Raw genomic sequence first — 19,940 nt, 5'->3', positions numbered from 1 at the left:
AGTGTTTGAGGAGTTTGGCGAGAAAAAACCGGCCCTGCCAACGCCAAGGAGATAACGCAGGGCTGCCAGGTGAAAGTCCCCAGACGTCTTTGTGCCCCAGGGCTGCTCCGGCCTCCCTGCGGCCACGAGCTCTCCCACCACCCCCACTGCGCGCTGTGGCCACCCTCTGTGTGGCCTCCGCCGACGCAACTTGGGCGTTCCAGAGCCATCTTCCCGCTGCACTGGCTGGAGAGAGTGCGGCTGGCCGGGGTTGTAAGGGCCTCATGTCAGGTTTCCCTGGGCCCACCCGTTGTCATGGGATGGGGGGGGGGGGGGCTCACAGTGCCTCACTTCAGTCTCACATCCCCGGCCTAAAAACAAGGGGTTCATAGATTTGAACCCTGATCCTTGCTCTTCCAACCACCCACAGCCAACTTCCCACAATCAGCACAGCCTCATCCTTGCAAGTAGCCGATCCGTCCGCACCAAGCAGAAGGGTTTAATTTACACAAACATGGGCCGTCCCGGGAGTGGCAAGTTCGGAGGGCTCAGGGGTCGGGTGTGGGCACCAGTGACCTTGAACCCTAGAGCCGGCAGAGTGCAACGCATGGGAAGCTGTGAGTACAGTGGTCACCCGGAGAAGTGAGGACAGGATCTCCTGTCTGGCAAGGTGGACAGGGGCTTGTCCTCAGCAACTCCGTCCTTGACTCAACACCATTGCTATTTCACAAAAACAAAAACAAAGGAAGTAGCCCAAATTGGGGCTGGCTCCCCTGAAGTTTGTTTCTTCCCTCCATTCATTCATCAATGTTTAGGGAGTGCCCACACCAGGCACTGCAGGCCCTGGGACATCAGGGGTGCTGAGCTCACTGCAGGCTGCTGGCAGGAGGCTTGCCTGCACTGAGGGAGGCCAAAGTGATTCTGATGGCCATTATCAAGTGGGTGGCTCAGTGGGGCAGGAGCCAAATTCTGAGGGAGCATCCAGAAAAACAAAAACCAAAACAAAACCTAGTGGGAGATCAGATGTGCTTTGCCCAAGGCAGGGACCCCTGAAGGGAGAGCTGAAGGTGTGGGCGAGCCTTCCAGATGGAAGAATGGAGTTGAGAGCAGCTGTGGGGTGCTTGAAGCCAGAGGAAAGCCAGGAGGGCCCTTGGGTGACCCTGGTAATGGGTCAGTGATGTTGGCTATTTCTTTGTGAACCGCTGTGTACACAGTAGGTAGTTGTTAATTTCATAATGGAGGTTACAAAACAGATTTGTTGTTTGTCGGGGAAGAACGACAAAATCTTGGCAGAAAGCCATGGATCAAAGCTCTTGCTCAAAATGAGGTGGTTGGAATAGCCAGGCCTCCCCTGTCCAGAGGAGTGGAGGCAAGGCCTGCCCTTCCCAGGGCCAATCTCCTAACTAGAAAGCCCCACCATCTTCCAGGGGAAACAGGGAAATAAGGGGGGAGGGTTCTTATAGGGTTTTTTGAGGGCAATTGGAAAGGTTTGCCTGCCCCCCAAATCTCTATCTCGGTTCAGCTCATCTTCCAGGAGCCCAGGCTGGAAGGAACAGCAGTGTGCGACAATCACAGCTGCCTAGGGCAAGTCTTCCCCGGGGCTCCGGGGCTTGCACGCGAGTTTGTACAGCCCTTCCATGCAACCCCGAAGCAGACGGCGATTATGGTGAGGACGCCAAGGCTCAGTGAGAGGGAGTGCCAAGGCCAAGGGCTTAGTGTCTAATGCAGGGCTGGAACCAGCAGCACCCAGGTTAGCTGTCAGCAGGCCCCCTGCCCTGCCCTGTCTTTCAGGGGAGGACAAGGTCAAGGCAGGCAGGTGGGCCCCTGCCAGGGAGGGCCAGCCTGGGGCAGAGAGTGGCGCTGACCAGAGTCTGAGGAAGCTGCCCCTCTGTGGGATGGGACAGTGCTGGCTCCCATCCACATGCCAGGCCCAAGCTGATGCAGGAAGCATCACCCCATTTACCCATGAGGAGAGTCAGGCCAGGGGCAGGAAGTGATTTGTCAGGTCACACAACATAAAGGGGGGGGGACGGTAAGACGTGAAGCGGGTCCATCTATTCAGACAGCCCAGGTGCTAAAGGAGCACATTGGGTGGGCAGGCTTCAGGCTGGGTGACTTCGGAGAGGAGGTGGCTGCAACAGCCTGAACAGACGGCGCTCAGCGGACGGCGGCGACCTCGCTTTCAGCCACCAGAGGGCGGTGTTGGGCCAACCGCGCCTCTTAACCTGCGGCAGAAGTATGAACAGGATTCCTCAGCATCAGGTTCCGGAAGGGCGGTTTTGCAGGCGGGTTGAGGCGAAGTTCACTGGGCCCAGGCTGTTTGTGGGCCCATCCGGAGCAGCAGAAAGGGTGGTCCCATCTGGGTTCAGAACCTGGTTCTGCCCCTTGCTGGTTTTCTCTCTAAATCCCTGTGGACTCCATTCTCCATCCATGGCTGCCGCCCTAGTCAGGGCCTCTGTCGTCTCTTGCTTGCATTATCAGAAAGGAGTCCATGAGTCAGTCTCCCTGTGCCCGTTCCTACCGCCTCCCAGGAGACTCCACGGGGCAGCCAGAAAAAGCCTTTCTGAAACGCAAATCTGATCATCACTGCCTGTGTGAGCCCTGCACTGGCTCCTCACCGCCCCCCCCCCCGCCGCCCCACGAGAGTTCACTTTTCATTGGTGGCTTATAAAGCCCTCTGTGACCTGCCTATGACACCCTCACTGCAGCTTCACCCAACGACCTGAACTCACCAATTCCTCAGACTCCTTCCTGCCTCTCTGCTTTTATTCATGCTGTGCCCTCATCTAGGACTCCCTTCCCAGTCTTGCTCTGTGCACCTTCAAGGCTCCCAGAGCCCTCTTTCCCTAACCTCTCCCCCCCCCCACCCCAGTCCCTAGCAGAGTTAGAGTCTCGTCTCCATGCTCTTGGAGCAACGGGGCCAGTGCTTATCATGCAGGAAGGTCATCATGTGTCTCGTGTCTGTCTCCTATTCCCCACCAGTCACCAGTCCAGGCTACACTCCCCAGTGTTCAATAAAGCCTTGCAAAAATAATACATAGCATCTACTGAGCACCTATGTAGGCCTGCTGCCCCTGTGCTATCTCGTTTGATCTTCATGGCAGCCTCGTCAAATAAATACAGTCATCCTGGTTATTAGGGGAGGAAAGGAAGGCTCGGAGACGCAGTCGTTTGCTCAGTGATGGCTCCAAGACTGGAGTTCAGGATGTCTGACTCCAGAGCAGCATGTCTCCCTCGCCCATCCACCCCCAGAGGTTGGGTCATACCAGGAGCATTGCCAAAAAGCAGAGCCTAACAGGATGACTCAGCACCAGGGAGAGACCCAAATAGAGGGTCGGAGAGCCACAGACCAGAGGAGGCGGAACCGGAAAGGATGGGCTCACCTAGCTGTGCCCTCATCCTGGAGTTGATGGTAGGCTGGGTGACCAGCCTGACAATAACTATAAAAGCCAACAACAACAACAACAACAACAACAATAATAATAATAATAAATAAAAGCCAACACTATCGGGGTTCCTGGCTGGCTTAATCAGAGGAGCATGTCACTCTTGATCTCGGGGTTGTGAGTTCGAGCCCCACATTGGGTGTAGAGATTACTAAAAAAAAGTAAATAAACTTAAAAAAAAATCAACACTATTGGTCACTTACCGTGTGCCAGGTGGTGGGTGGTTACTGGCTTCTAACCATCTCAGTGGCCTTATAAAAGGAGGATGTTATTAGCCCCAATTTACAGTTGAGAAAACTGAGACTCAAAATCACACAGAACATTAAAGGTGACGCACCCAGGCCTATGCTTCAGCATCATACATTTCTAAACTATTTGGGGATTATTTGCTCAGTGTTGGGAGAGGAATTACAGCTGTTTGGGTGGTTTGTTTGTGGTCACCCCCAGACTCAGCCTCCCCCACAGTCGTCTGGGGCCCTCCAGGTTTCCCAGGGATGGCAATAAAAGCAGAGACCACTTTGGCATGAAGAACTTGGAACCCTCAATGCCCTTAGGGTGCCCCAGTTATTGTGAGAAGGGATATGCCCAGCTCCCCCACTTTGCAGCCTCCTTCACTCTCCTCCCCCATGTTCCTATCACCATAGCATCCCATTCCTGTGATAAGCAGCGTATGAGAGAAGGAAGGGAAGAGCCTATGAACTTGACCAGCACTTTGTCACCAACTCAGGGTTCTTTGGAGTCTCTTCCAGCAAGGGTTTTGACTTCTCGGTGGCTCTTGGTACTCCATGACACAGACATCAGAGGCAACAGTACCATCAATATCATTGTCCTTGTTATCATACTAAATTTTGTTTTTTGATCACAAAAGGAAATTAAAGAATGAGGACTATACACCAGCAAAAAAATTAGAGTGACCAATTTCAGCCAGGTTGCTGGATACAAGAGTAATATACAAAACTCAGTTACATTTGTATACATTAATAAGGAACATTCAAAAAATGAAATTAAGAAAATAATTTCATTTACATCAGCATCCAAAAGTAAAGTACTCAGGTATGACCTTAACTAAAGAAGTGCAAGATTTGTACTCTGAAAACCACAAAATACTGTTGAAGGAAATTAAAGACTACATGTGAAAAGACACCCATGTTTATGTTTCAGAAGGCTCGATCCTGTGAAGGTGGCATTAGTCCCTGAAGCGGTCCACAGATTCAGTGCAATCCCTACCGAAATCCCAATCGCCTTATCTGCCAAAATGGACGAGCTGATCCCAAGGTTCATGTGGAAATGCGGGGGACTCAGAGTAGCCCAAACAATCTTGGAAAAGTGGAATGAATCATTTCCTGCTTTCAAAATTTAATGTAATTTAATACAAACCTACAGGAATCAAAACAATGTGGTACTGGCGTAATGATAGACATACAGATCAATGGCAAAGAATTGAGAGTCCAAAAATCCACTCATCTATGGTCAAGCGACTTTTGACACATGTGCAAAGACCGTTCAGTGGGGAAAGAATCATCTCTTCGACAAATACTGCTGGGACAACGCCACTGCAGCATGGATGAACCTTAAAAACCTTACGCCAGGTGAAAGAAGCCAGTCGCCAGAGACTCTATGATTCTTTTCTTATGAAATATCCAGAACAGGGAAATCTATAGAGCTAGAAAGTAGATTTGGAGTTGCCAGCGGCTGGAGTAGGGGAGCAGCAAATGGGGAATGGCTGCTAATGGGTACAGGGGTTGGTTTTCTGGGGGGTGATGAAAATGTTCTATAATTAGACAGTGGTGGTAGTTGTACGACTTTGTGAATATACTAAGAAAACCACTGAATTGTACACTTGAAGGATGGTGAATTTATGGTATGTGAATTATAACCCTTAACATTTTTTTAATTTAAGAAGGAGACAAAACTATCCAAGATTAAAGATGGAAAGTAGATTGTCTCAGGGTGCTACCCAGAGCATCATTACATCTCTGGTAGGGCACCCCCAAATCCCCTTCCAGCTCCTATTTTCAAGCCATCCCCACCTCACCTACAGCCCTCTGAACCCTCCCTACTCACCTCTTCCCAGCAACGCTCACCCTGCTCACCCTGTAGAAAAACTTCTCCTGGGCCCCCTCTGTACTGGCCCAACTGGTTCTGGCATGACCCATCTAGGGGAGGGTGGACAGAAATGTGACCATGCTGGGGCCCGAGGGGACTAAGGGGCAGCCTTTTTACATTTCCTCCTAACCACCTAGAAGGAGGGGTTCCAGGGTGTGGCGTGGGTGGCCCTGTCTGCTCCCCTGCCGTTGTTTGCTTCTGTGGTTGTTGCCATGGTCCCCTGGGAGTTTGGCAAACTAAGAGCTAAACACAATCTGGGGATTTAATAGGAGAAGACATGTGTGCAGTGTGGGTGTGGGTTGGGGTTTCTCCTTTGCCAGGGCCTTTGTTTCAAAGGAGGGAAATTAATTCTGGTGGCCTCAAGACACTCCACAGCCCAAGGGGTGTGGACCCAGGCTTCCTAACACACGATGATGATTTAGACCATTTTTTGAGCACTTACTATGTTCCAGGCACAACGGTAAGCCTTCCAAGGGAAGGCAGGGCTGAGGTGTGGTTCTGGTGCAGGTTCCAGAATCAGACAGGCTTGGGTTCAAATCTTGGCTCCCCATTTCCTGGCTGTGTGATCTCAGAAATTGTTTTAATTCTCGCTGATCTTCCATTTCTTTGTAAAATGGGGATACCCCTACCTGTTTCCAAAGGGTCCGATAATGATGTAATACGATCAGTGCAGAGGAAATGCTCCACAAATGGGAGACTATGAGCTCCGTGCAGACAGAGACCTAATCCACCTGGTTTACTGCAGCGTTCCGCTCCACGTGCTCTTCACTTTCCCACCTCCAAGCCTTTGCCCATGCACTTTCCCTCCACCGGGGATGCCCTTTCCTCTACTCCAATCTCCACCCTTCTTTTCTTAAAAGTCTGTCTCAAATGCTACCTGCATCCCATTGGGGTGACTTCTGTGCCTGGGTCCTCTCCCTGATTAGGACAGAAGCTCCTGGAGCCGAGACTGTGGGATAACCTAACAGTGCAACAACAGAGTGCTTAATTGCATGGGCTTAACTCTGGATGTTACTTAACTTCTCTCTACCTCAGTTTGCTTGTCTGTAAAATGGGCTTAACAATGGTCCCTACCCCTATGGATGTTCTGAGGTTTAAATGAGACAATGCACTTAGGATGGGGCTTGGCATGGAATAAGCCTTAATAAGTGTAATAAACCTGCACTGTCCAATATGGTAGCCACAACCCACATGGGGTGATTTAAAATAAAATTAATCAAAATTAATCAAAATTGAATTTAATTCAATTCACACTTGAATTCCTCAGTTTCATGAACCATTTTCCTATGTGACTAGTGACTACCAAATATGTTCAATGGGACAGCCCAGATACAAAACATTTTCATCTTTTTTTTTTTAAATCATTGGCTAGTTAGGGTTTTGATTACTTTTAGCCAAATGCATCTTTTTTTTTTAAGATTTTATTTATTTATTTGACAGAGATAGAGACAGCCAACGAGAGAGGGAACACAAGCAGGGGGAGTGGGAGAGGAAGAAACAGGCTCATAGTGGAAGAGCCTGATGTGGGGCTCGATCCCAGAACGCCGGCATCACGCCCTGATCCGAAAGGCAGACGCTTAACCGCTGTGCCACCCAGGCGCCCCAAACATTTTCATCTTTGCAGGAAGTTCAGTTGGATGGCTCTATAAATGATGATGCTGTGCGCAGAACAGGCACTCCTCCTGGCTCTCCCTGCCCAGCCTCCGATGTCCCTAGAGATAACCGGGGCGCCTCACATGAAAGGGTTGAGGGAGAGAAAGGAGACTGGTGGGAAATAGGCAGGATTAGGGGCTAATGAGAGGGCAGTGGAGGAACCCAATCTCCACCTGCTCCCAGCCTGGTAGGAAGTAGGTGTGGACAGCAGCCAGCGGCTTTGCAGAAAGAGGCTGGAATGTGAAGTGGGGCGTGGTTGAGGTGTGGAGTTACCTAACTGTTCCTGACTGCGCCCTGGCAGGTGCTTCAGACGGAGGGAGATGGCTAAAGATGCCCCCCTTCTCCTTGTGGGCCAGATCCTATCAGGGGCCCAGAGCAAGGAAGGTGTCCAGCACTAACCAACGTCAGCTAGCCTAAAGAAGTCCCAAGATAGCCCAGGGATGGGGACGCCTGCAGACAGGGAACGTGGGAGAGCCCTGGGCAGAGTGGCTTGAGCTAGCCCAGAGGTCGATTCAGTCCACGTGGACCCCCCCAAGTCCCAAAGATGTGGCCACATGGATGTGCTGTGCTCTCAAGCAGGTGTGCTCCTGGTTTCTTTATAGACAGTCATTGACAGTGTGCCTCTGCTCTCTTGGAGCTTCTGACAGCTGGACAAGAATAATCCCTCAGATGTGATGGCCTTGACAGTCTCTATGTCTCCTTAGATCTTCCCTCCAACTGCATAAGGACAGGGCAAGCACTGATAGCTTCATTGCTTGCCCTGTCATTCCATAAATGAGACAAGTGACACTCAGAGATGTCCTCTTGAAAGGGAGGTCTCACAGGGGAATGGGGAGCAGGGCCAGGCCTTGCAGGCAGGTCCAATGGTGGAATTTCAGGCAGCATGACAGAAATCAAAGGACAGGGGAATCTTCTGCGCTTCCTTCAGCACCTTGCATACTTGGTGGACACTCCTCACTGATCAGTCAGTGTTTAAAATCCAAGAAACACCCTCACTGCCCCCAAGACCATCAATATGCCCCACCTCTCCCTTAGGGCCCAGGGAATGTGGGATCCCCAACAAGGACCCTCATGTCCTCATGATCTCAGGGATGGGAAAGCAGGCAACAGGATGGGGGTGCTTGGCCCTTCCCCATGTTGAAGGTGCAGGGCCAGCATCGCATGATAGGATTTGAGACACCAGGAAAAGTAATGTCAGCCCTGTGGAAAAAACAAACCTTCAGCAAGGATACATTTGAGTTCCATTTCTCTGCCTCAGCCTGTCTCTTCTTAAATATGGACGCTTGGTGCAAAAGGATGTGAGTTTCCCCTTCAACAAACTGAATGAAATGTTCACTAGACTGACGAAGAGTCCCTGACTCTTACCAGTCAGAGCTGGGTGGAGGGGGTGACCTTTGCAGAACCCTAGGTGTGGGGACTCTTCATTAGGGAAATGGGGAGATTGATGATGGGAGAGAAAGAGTGCCTACGGGGGTTATCCTCATTCCTCCTAAAATCCCCCTCTTTTCTGGAGGCCTGGAATCACGGGTGGGGGTTTTACAGGCACTCAGCCTGGGCTCCCATGCCCTCTGGCATGCCTTCTTGTGCCTGCCTGCCCCCCAGACCTGTCCCAGAGCCAAGCACAGGACCTCACTTAATCCCAATTATGTAACGTGCGATCCAACAGTTGGCCAAGAAGGAGGTGCCTGGAGCCACACCCAGGAGTGGGGGCAAAAGGCCCCAGCTGGGTAGGGCCACAGATCAGGCTTGGTTTCTGTCTGTAGTGGCGCCCACTCCTCCAGCCTCACCCAGACACCATGAGTGGCCGAGTTGGAGACCTGAGCCCCAAGCAGGCGGAGACCCTAGCCAAGGTGAGAGCCCCTTTCCCTGGAGTCCCCGAAGAAAAGGGCTGAAGAGAGGGGGGAGGGGTGGCCGGAACCCTGCCCCACTCTGTTGGTTCAGCATGTTTTTGACATTTTCTCTTTACTGTCACCTTACCCAGGGTCATGTTCCACAGCAGCCAGTGATATCAGCTCTGTCCAGGGCAGGGGTTGAGGGCGAAGTGCCACATCCAAGCAATAATAGTGTGTGTGCCAGCTCAAACTTGACTTCTTGTGTGAGAGCCAGAACCAGAGAGCTTTACCCAGCGACTGCCTCCTCCCCATCCTTCCCTGGCCCCTTAGGTGGGAACTGAAGGATGCTAATGGTCTGCCCTCTGACTCTATTCCCCCTCTTTCCCCGGGACTCTGAAAGATGACCTGTCTGCTAGAGTGAGAGAGAGCAGGGTGTGTTGTCATCCCCACAGCTGATGGGGAAGAGAATATGTAATCATTAACCATGCTTTTGTAGAAAATGGGATGAGAAAAGGCAGAAGCCTCGGTGGGCTGACGCACAGAAGAAGCTATGAATGCCCTCATGCTCCAGTCCACTTACCCCCACCTACCCATCACTTACCCTTTCATCCACCCTCCCAAACCACCCTCCCATCCGTCTATCTACCCCCCTTCTGTCTATTAACCCACCAGTCTGTCCTTCCTCTACTCACCCATCTCTTCCTCCTTTCATCCTTTGGTTTCTCCTTCCTTCTTTCTCCATCCACTCACCGACTCATCCATCCAAACATTCATCCATCCATTCTTCTTTCTATCAATTTACTCAGGATTTACTCATCTGCCCATCTATCCATATACCCATCTCTCATCCTATCCATCCATCCACCCATCCTTCCACCGTCATGGGCCAGACTGCATGTGGAAGAGAAGGGATGATGAAAACAGTTAATGAGTCTGGGGGCCAAGGTTCAGTGCAAAAGCCACTTTAACCAGCATCTCCCTTTCCAGTTCCGAGAAAATGTGCAGGACGTGTTGCCTGCCCTGCCCAATCCTGATGACTATTTCCTTCTGCGCTGGCTCAGAGGTGAGGGCAGAGGTGGGGGAGATCAGGGTGAGGGGCAGTGAAAGGGGCCTGGTCCCAACTGCTCCGGAACACTCCTGTGTCTCAGGATCCAATCACACCGTCTTGCTTCACGTGTTCAGATCGAGGGGAGGGGAGGTTGCAGGGAAGGAAAGTCCTACCCAGGCCCCCAGTGCCATGCATAGCTCCTCACAGCCCAGGACCAGGACAAAGTGACTACAAGGCAGCCTCTCTTCTGCCTCACACCTTCCTTCCATCTTTACACAGCTCGGAATTTCGACCTGCAGAAATCAGAGGCCATGCTCCGCAAGGTGAGACCTGTCCACCCCTGGAGATTTGGGAAGGGTTTTGTGGGGGGCAATCCGCACCTCAAACCCCCATCTCCATTCCCTCTTTGGAGCTCCTGGGAGCCCAACAGGGCCTTACCTCTCTCCCTTTCAGTACATGGAGTTCCGGAAGTCCATGGACATTGACCACATCCTTGACTGGCAGCCCCCAGAGGTGAGCCAACACCCCATCCCCCAACACACACCCCAATCTTTTACAGACATAGCATTCAAGCAGCCTCTGGGTCACTGGGGAGCATGAGTAAAGGGCAGCAAGCCCGAGAGGCCTATGGAACTGCCCACAGGCCTACAGGCACCTCTCCTCTAATAATTATGAGTATTTCCTGGGTGCTTATGAGGTCCTGGTCTGAGTTAAAACTTAACCTGCCTGAACTCATTTAGTCATCACAACTCAGCGAGGTGGGCACAATTGTCCCCATTTTACAGATGAGGACACTGAGGTCCAGCAAAGGTTAAGCATGCTTCCCAAAATCCCACAGCCCCAGCGTCGAGCTGGGATTTGAATTCATGAAACTGGTTCTTTACCACCACAGTTAGCTTGTGCCTCTGAGCCTTCACCCCTAGGGCCTTGCTCAAAGCATCCTGTCTGCGTGGGAAAGAAACTTAGCCCACCAAGTTGTTGGAGAGAACAGTCCCACCACTGGCACTTTAGTAAAGCAATGGGCATAGATTCATTTGTAGAGCATACACTCTGGGCCAGGCACTGTGCTTTGCCAACATGATGTTGGGGACTTTTCCTAAGGGAGGGATTATCCAAACCATTTTACAGAAGAGGAAGTGGCATGGGACTCAGAGAGGTAGTGTCACTTGTTCAAGGATGCATAGCAAGGAAGCAGTTGTGTCTCTATTTGAACCAAGTATGTTGACCCTCAGAAGCCATGTTTTCCATCACTAAGCCCAACTTCTCTCAATGGAAAGGACGTGGGAGATGTTGGGGGGGGGCAGAATTAAGGAGTCCAGAGGCCTTCAGCCAGGCCCAGCTGAGGCCTGGCTCTGCCATGTACTCACGCTAAGCAAGGCCCTCCCCTCAGAGTCCCTTAGTTTTCTCACCTGGACAATAGTGCCACCCTTCAAGGAAGGGACAGTGCTTGTACCATGCTGTGTGTAGGCTTGGACCAGCCAGGTCAGCCTAGTCTGGGGGTCTCATAATGCCAAGGTGCATAATGGCAAGGTGCCTAATACCAAGTACTGTGTGTCTCTTCATGCCCAGGTGATCCAGAAGTATATGCCTGGAGGCCTGTGCGGCTATGACCGGGACGGCTGCCCGGTGTGGTACGACATCATTGGGCCGCTTGACCCAAAGGGCCTGCTCTTCTCGGTCACCAAGCAGGACCTGCTTAAGACCAAGATGAGGGACTGCGAGCGCATCCTGCATGAGTGTGACCTGCAGACAGAGCGGGTAAGGCCCAGGCTGAGCGGGGGAGGGGGGGGAGGCGCAGCTGGGTGCAGGTGAGGCTGCCAAGGGACATAGTCCCAAGAACACTCTGTGCTCTCTGCTATCACAGTCAGAGGACTCTGGGGTCAAACTATTTCAGCAGCTCTGCTGCGTCCTAGCTGTGTGGTTTTGGAGAGTCATGTCACCTCTCTGAGCTTATTCCTTACCTACAGAACAAGAATAATAATGAATAATGTTTGCAAAGATTAAATGAGATAATGCAAATGTATGGCCCAGCACACAGAGCCTCATGCATGTTTCTCAACAGTACTAGTTACTGTTAATCCCTCTGTGTCTTTGCCCCTACTGCTCCTTCTGTTTGGATAACTCTACCCTCCAGCACACTGCTACCTCCCACACTTCCCTTGGCTTTCCCCCTTCTATCGTTCAGGTCCCAAACTTAGAGGTCACCTTCTCTGAGGTCCCTGTCTGGGTTAAAGTGTGTCTCCACAGCTCCTGGTGCTGTTTATTTGCAGCACGTACCTCAAGACTTATAGTGACCTGCTTGCTTGTCAGTCTCTCCAAGCAGACTGTGAACCCTTTGAGGACAAGAGTATTATATGTTATACTTGCCATGTCTGGCACAAAATATGTGCTTAATAAATATCAATGGACAAACAGAGAGATGAATGGATGATTGAATTGTAGTATGAATGGATGGATGGGTTAATTGATGGATGGGTGGGCCAATTAATGGATGGATGGTCAGATGGATGGATGGATAGATGGATGGATGGGTAGGTGCGTGTGTGGGTAAATGCATTCAGTTTTGTCCACTTGTTTCTCTGAGGACAGAGTAGGGGACTGGGAGAATCATTGAGGGGTCGTATGCTAGGGTCACCATGTCCTAAGTTCTGAGTCTGTACCCCGAACCTTGGGACTGGTCTTTGCTTTTGTCCTTGCAGCTGGGGAAGAAGATTGAGACCATTGTGATGATATTTGACTGTGAGGGCCTGGGACTGAAGCACTTCTGGAAACCTCTGGTGGAAGTGTACCAAGAGGTGAGGAGAGGGCCTCCTGGGTAACCCCTGCTTTCCTTAATGATAAGCGTGGTCTACCGTGATCTTGTTGCTCACCAAGAGCCAGGATTTGGTAAAAGGGGGTGGACTTCCTGGGCTCTGGCACTGCAACTCAGGACCCAAAGGCCTTAATGTGTTTCCCAAAAGACAAGCCTCAGAGGCAACACTGCACTGAGACCGTAGAGGCTACCTTCTGCCAAACCTTCTCAGCTCTGTCATCCTTAGCTCTGTGACTCCAGCAAGTCACTTCATGCCCCCATGCTTCAGTTTCCTCCCCTACAAAATGGGAATACTGATATTCTGCATTTCAAAGGGATGTTGGGATATTCCAGTGGGTTGATACATAAAGTATGTGCACAGTGCTTGACAAATTATGAACATTTAATAAACAATGGTCATTATTATTGCTATACTACTATTACTTTAAGATTTACTCTGAAAATTATTATTATTATTAGAGTGTGGTTGTAATAGTCTGAAGTGAAAAACTCTCCTCCAGAGGCAAGTGGAGGTGATGGAAATAAAGGAATCCCTCCTTAGCCCTTTGGACACTCCAGAGGGGAGATTGCAAAGGCGATGGGGGTTGGAGATGAGATGTGGGCTCTGATGGGCTCTTTCTTGGTTGCACAGTTCTTTGGCCTCCTAGAAGAGAATTACCCGGAGACCCTGAAGTTCATGCTCATTGTGAAAGGTGTGTGACAAATGACTTCACTTTTTTGTGCCTCTGTTTCCTCATTTGTACCCTGGGAACAATAAAAGTGCCTTCTTCCCTGGGTAGTAGTGAGGCAGGTTGGTTGCTTGACTGCATGCAAATCCCTTAGAGTGCCTGGAACAAAGTAAATGTTCCATCAATAGTAATTTCTATGGTTGGCCTTACTGCAAGAAGAGGAAGTTCCAATACTAGCTCTTCCAGGAATCCTCTCTCATTTCTCCCACCCCCGTTGATCTCTCCATTCCCAAACTGCCTGTGGCACTGACAGCTGGAACAGCTAAGTCTGGCCTTTCCTGTCTGCTGCCTTCTGGAGGTCTCTTGTTGTCTTGTGTGTGTTCATCCTGGTTTTTCCCTGAGTTGTCTGCTCCTTGAAGGCAGGGCCTCTGATTTTCCACTTCTGTTGTATCCTTCACAGGCCTGGAACCATGCGGACGCTTAGTAGGTATTTGTGTTGTTGAGTGGGTTGACGGATAGAAGGATGGATGGATGTTTGATGGTTGGCTGGTTAATTGGTTGTTTTGTTGATTATTTGGTTAGTTGGTTGTCTAGTTTACTGGCCAGTTGGTTGGCTGTCTAGATGAATGACTGGTGGTTGGTTGGGTAGTTAGTTGGTCAGTTAATTGGTTGGTTGGTTGGTTGGTTGGTTGATTTAATGGATAGTTGTTAGCTTGGTTGACTGATTGAATGACCAGCTGGTATTTTGGTTGGGTGCTAGGTGAGTAGCCAGTTGGCAGATTGGTTAGTTGGCTGGCTGATTTGTGTTTGGCTGAATCTTGGATGGTTGGCTGGCTGCAGAAAGCAGTTGACTGTGTGGTTAACTGGTTGCTTAATAGGCTGATGGGTTTTCTGGTTGGCTGATTTTTTAGTTGGTTGTATGGTTATTTGGTAGGTTGGCTGACTGGTTGGTGGTCTGATTGGTGGGCTGATTAGAGGGTAAATTGATTGGCTGTTTTGTTCGTTGGTTGATAGATTGGATAATTGACGGGGTGGCTGGTTAGTTTGCTGCTTGTTGGCTGGTTGACCAGTTGTGGGGATGGTTTGGTGGGTGCAGGGCATTTTCCAATTCATGACTCCTCCATATTATTGGCTATGAATATTATGAAGAGAGTGTCCCAATGGAATAATTTTCTTCTCCATTATCTTTGTTTTTATCTCTCCAGCCACCAAACTGTTCCCTGTGGGCTACAACCTCATGAAGCCCTTCCTGAGTGAAGACACTCGCAGAAAAATTGTAGTATTGGGAAGTAAGTAATTCTAGCTCTATCCCCTGAGCTTTGTGTCACCTAGAGTCAGAAATTCCTCCCCAAAAGTGAGGTGAAATGTGTTTTACACTACAGAGTCTATCCAGTTATCTCTGCCTCATTCCATGTCATTGGTGACTGAGGCCTCACACCTTCCTCCTTGTATCAGTTTCAGTTTGGTTGATAGTCAACCTCTGGGCTATAGGCCTCATTTTCCTTTCAATACTCATCACCTCAGTGCTTCTAAAGGCAATTTGGGCTGAGGAGGATGAGGAAGAACAGCAGGAAGAGGAGATGTGATTCAGAGAAGGAAGGGTCAACAAGAAGGGACTGGATAAGTAAATAATAATGCATCCATTTGATGAATTATTGGAAAACCATGAAAAATAATTTGATGCCAAGGGAAATGTTATTAAGTTTTTAAAAGCAGATTATAAAGTGGTGTGGATATTACCATCTTCTTTGTAAAAACAAAAATATATTGCTAGAAGAAATTGCAACAAAATGTTGATTTGTGGATGGCAAGAAATTAAGTGGTTTTTTAATTTTATTTTTTGTATTTTTATGTTTTCTAAAGTTTTATAATAACATGTATTACTTTTATAAGTAGAAAAATCATTATTTTAAAAAATGGTAAGGAAAAGGGAAGAAAGAAGAGAAATAGTTCTTAAACTCAAGCCAATGACCTTGAACTTGGAGACAGCTTCTTGCAAGCAGAATGGTCAGATCATCAAATCAGGAGATCTGAGGATCTGGGCGGGTAGAATCTTACAAATCCTCGCTTTCTTTCTCTTCCTGATGTTTGAGTCTCTGCCTCTGCTCCATTCCACAGGGATAGAGAGCTATGTGGATCACAAGGTAGCCCCCCAAATCCCGGAGCAGTGTGGGTAATGCCACACTTCAGGTCCAAGTCCAGGGCTCTGTCCTATTTGGTGGCACATAGGGCCCTGTGCATTTGGCCCTGGTATGCCAGGCATTGTGGTCTTTGCTTTTATCCCACTGGTAGCAAGGAATATCCCATGGCCACAGTGGGGCTGGGGGTGGGCAGGGGAGATAGTTTGGATTGGTCATAAGACCCAGAATACTTAGAGCTTTGCAAAGGGCATGAAGAACAGTAATGAGCATTATGGCTTTAGTGATTAAGCAGCACAGAAGGGGATGGTCCATTCAAGGGCCCAGGGCTATCCATTCCCCACCAAGAGGTCTGTCTTGAGTATGCCACTTACATGCTGTATGGCCCCTAACAAAGTCCTTGACCTTGAAGGCTTTAAAGTCTTCTTGAGACAATTAGATGATTCTTACCTTCACTATTCAGGACTGGAAGACCCTCAAAAAATGTGCAAACCCATCAGCTCAAAGGAAACATTATTCCATAGCAATGCAATGATGAAAGACACTTCCTGCAGCCTGAGGCCTGGGAGGCTGGGGAATTGGCTCTGGTAGCCTAGTCCCTGTAGGGTTTTCCCCAAGCTCAGGTCCCCCATGGGAATGGGGGGCTGACAAGTCCCTTCCATGCCTGATAACAACCTTTTAACCCTTCTGCCCACAGGCAACTGGAAGGAAGGTTTGCTGAAACTCATCAGTCCTGAGGAACTGCCCGCTCAGTTTGGAGGGACTCTGACTGACCCAGATGGGAACCCTAAATGTTTAACTAAGGTATGAAGGGCCCTAGACAGGGGAGGGGAGAGGAGGAGAGCTGAGTTCCTTTCTCACCCACTCATTCATTCCACAAATGTCTATGGAGAGACCCCTGTGAGCCAGGTATTGAACTAGACAGTCCTACCCCTACTATCACTGGGCTCTCAGCAGCTGTGCAGGCAAACAAGAAATGAGGAAAATTTGACTCTGTGGTATGAGTTGGAAGGGGAATTTTCCAGAGGAGGCCTTGACCCTGGAGGGTCAGGGAAGTCTTTCTGGGTGGGGCGGGGGGTGGGGAGAGGACAGGGTGAGCAGGATACTTCCAGAAGACAGTGAAAGCATCTCAGGCAGGAGAAACAGCATGAAACAGCACAAGCAACGCAATGGTCAAAAGAGGGAAGCAGCCCATTCTGTCCTGTGTCTGCAGATCAACTATGGTGGGGAGATCCCCAAGTCCATGTACGTGCGGGACCAAGTGAAGACTCAGTATGAGCACTCAGTGCAGATCAATCGTGGCTCCTCACACCAGGTGGAATACGAAATTCTGTTCCCAGGCTGTGTCCTCAGGTAAGGGCCAGGACACCAACCCTTCTCTGGCTGGTCTTACACCCTCACGGTCCCATCAGTCTGAGCAGCAACTTGTCCCCCTCCCACCCACCAGGTGGCAGTTCTCCTCTGATGGTGCAGACATTGGCTTTGGGGTTTTCCTGAAGACCAAGATGGGGGAGCGGCAGAGAGCTGGGGAAATGACAGAAGTACTCCCCAGCCAGCGTTACAACGCCCACATGGTGCCTGAGGATGGGAGCCTCACCTGCTCAGAAGCTGGTGTCTGTAAGTCTACCCTGGCTGGGCCTCAGCTGTGGAAGGCTGGAGCCACCTGTCCCATGGTTTAGAGAAGGAAACAGAGGGGCAGTAACTCCCCCCACCACAGGAACATACAGCCTAGGTTAGTGCCATTCATTCACACAGTTGGTCATTCAGGCTACACTCTCAAGCATTTACTACACACCAAGTGCTAGCAACATACAGGCCTTGAAGAGGCTGAGAGCACTTGGGCCACAGGACACGGGCAAGGGACAATAAGGCAGGTGCGACATTTCCCAGGAAGAAACTGGGGTTCTGAGAAGTAAATCAGCTTGTCCAGAGCCACACAGCTGAGTGTGATGCCAAGGTGCCACCTCAGCCTCATGGTAGCTGCATAACTCTGGGCAAAGTCTTACCAATCTGGACCCTTGGTTTGCTCACCTGTGAAGCAGAGGTTACAACCTCTTGTTCTTGGGTGGTTGTGAGGAAGTAGAGGGTAGGCACTGGCCTCACCTAGCACCTCACTTTATCCAAGGGGCTGGGAGGCCTTTGACATTCCCAACTGCCCCCTGACCCCTATCATGCAAGTGTCCAGGTGTGGAGATAATGGGATGCACTGGCCATTGTTCTCATTGCCAATTGGTGCAACTAAAGCCAGGCTGCGCATGAGCCAAGAAGGGGTCAGTGTCTGTTACAAATGTGGCTTAAGGGTGACTGTTCCCATGGGAAAGGGAACAGGAGTGGGGGAACTTGGCCTAGCTTAGCAAACATAGCAGGTAAGAAACACAGCCCGTCCTCCCTCCTGTAGCTGGGGCAGGGACACGGGGAGTGTGAAGCCAGGCCTAACTACCCATCTATCCATCTGTTCCCCCAGATGTCCTGCGCTTTGACAACACTTATAGCTTTGTCCACACCAAGAAGGTCAGCTTCACTGTGGAGGTGCTGCTCCCAGACGAGGGCATGCAAAAGTATGACAAGGAACTCACCCCTGTCTAGGCAGCTCCCTCACTTCTCTGAGACCCTTGATTCTCTCCTTTCTCTATCTGTATCCTACCAGTCTCCCTTCCCTCAGAAATTGATCATTAGTCCTCTTGACTCTGTGAGATTAGTGAGTATAGAAAGAGCTGCCTTGGGGAAGACTTATGTGCTGTGATCAGATCAGGAACGGTATGAGAGCCACAGTTTTGGAGGATGCCAAGACTGCATAAGAGGAAGAAACAAGGTGAAGGCAAGAGGTGATGTCATTGAAATCCAAGAAATCAGAAAATGAATCCTTAGCTTTTGTCCTCACTTCTCCTAAGGCATTTGCGCGCCTTCGAATTTCTTCCTATGAGCTATGAGCCACTTGGGTTACAGATATATCTAAATTCTTTTTACTTCTACTCCTTATACAGTAAATGCTCAATATATACTTGCGAAGTTGAATGAAAGTTGTGAACAGGTAATTCACAGGTGTGCAGGACAAGAAGGAGATTACCCACAGTAGAATTCAGCACCTTGGACAGAGACCAGGCTGTGGGAGGGGTAGACTCTCCTGGAGACCCAGGTGATCCAGCCCCCAGGTTTCTGGGAATAGCTGCCCCCTCGGTTAGGTAGGAGGTGCCTACATAAGGCTTTGTCTGACTCAGGGCACACAGCTTTCCCAACCCATCACTCCCACCTTTACCCCTTTCCCTTGGAACTCACAGCTTATATTTTAAGCAATTAAAGAAACTACTGAAAGCAAAGGAGGTCCTATCTGGCTCTGGCTGCTTCCTGGTGATAATAATTTAAAAGTCTCAGCTATCATCTGGTGAGTGCTTTATTGCATACCACACATGGTACCATGTGCTTTACGAGTTTTGTTCATTTCACTCTCAAACCTTCCCCTGGGGCCACTTTTCATGGCTATCTAGTGGATAAGAAAACTAAGGCTCAGAGAGGTGAAGTCACCCCCAACATCACATAGCTCTTAAGTGGCAGATTCAAGACCTATGGTTTGTTTTTTCTTTACTCCAAAGACATTGCTTTTAATTGTCCATAATACCAATTCCTCAGATCCTACTTTCACAAAGAAGAAGAGAAGGAATGACTTGTTTGTCCTAACTTGTTTGTCCTAGATCTTCCAGTAGAAGTGTCTTGGGTGTCACCCTCTCCAATCTCAGTTTGTGGGCAAAGTATATGTGTTATGCCCATTGGGCAGCTGGGGCAATAGAGACCTCCAGGACTCAATGGCATGATGTTTGTCGAAGGAAACTCACAGCAAAATGGACTAGGGCTTTGCTTCTAAGCCTAGCACCCTGTCTACTGTTCACATGGTCTCTGAGAAGCATGACCCCCTGACAGCAACCGTGGCTTTGGGTGACTGAGGGAGAAGTTGGGTCTCCAGGACATTTCTGCTCCAAGTCAGGGACATGGAGACACTGGCTTGAGACCCAGGACCTCTTGCCAGGAGGTTCCAAATTACACAGAGAAGGTTGGAGCCAAAGAGCCGGCTGGTCCTTGGGAACGAGCTGTCCAAGACCAGGCTGCTGGTGTGAGCCAGAGTGGGAGGCCTGACTCTGAAACCAATCAAGCAAATGTTCAGCAGTGGCTAGCTCTGTCCATCTGCACTTATGGGTGCAGGATTTTATCTCCATTTTATAGACAGGAAACCAAGCTCCCAAAAGGCACTGGCCTGGTTTCCTTT

The 19,940-nt window shown here is 49.8% G+C and overlaps 1 protein-coding gene across 1 annotated transcript; it reads left to right on the top strand.

Annotated features, from left to right (window-relative positions):
* Window positions 1-8,853: 8,853 nt before the first annotated feature.
* On the top strand, window positions 8,854-18,999 carry SEC14L3 (SEC14 like lipid binding 3). Its single transcript, XM_026484820.4, has 12 exons — window positions 8,854-9,034; window positions 10,004-10,079; window positions 10,344-10,387; window positions 10,518-10,577; window positions 11,634-11,822; window positions 12,764-12,859; window positions 13,508-13,568; window positions 14,750-14,833; window positions 16,380-16,486; window positions 16,896-17,035; window positions 17,130-17,299; window positions 18,147-18,999. The coding sequence occupies exons 1-12, from the start codon at window positions 8,981-8,983 to the stop codon at window positions 18,266-18,268; spliced, it is 1,203 nt and encodes a 400-aa protein (XP_026340605.1). The 5' UTR covers window positions 8,854-8,980; the 3' UTR covers window positions 18,269-18,999.
* The last annotated feature ends 941 nt before the right edge of the window (window positions 19,000-19,940 follow it).

The sequence above is a fragment of the Ursus arctos genome, unplaced genomic scaffold (assembly GCF_023065955.2).
Source record: "Ursus arctos isolate Adak ecotype North America unplaced genomic scaffold, UrsArc2.0 scaffold_34, whole genome shotgun sequence".
Classification (NCBI taxonomy): Eukaryota; Metazoa; Chordata; class Mammalia; order Carnivora; family Ursidae; genus Ursus; species Ursus arctos.
Note: the sequence above shows the minus strand (reverse complement) of the source record. Positions and strands in the feature narration are given on the sequence as shown.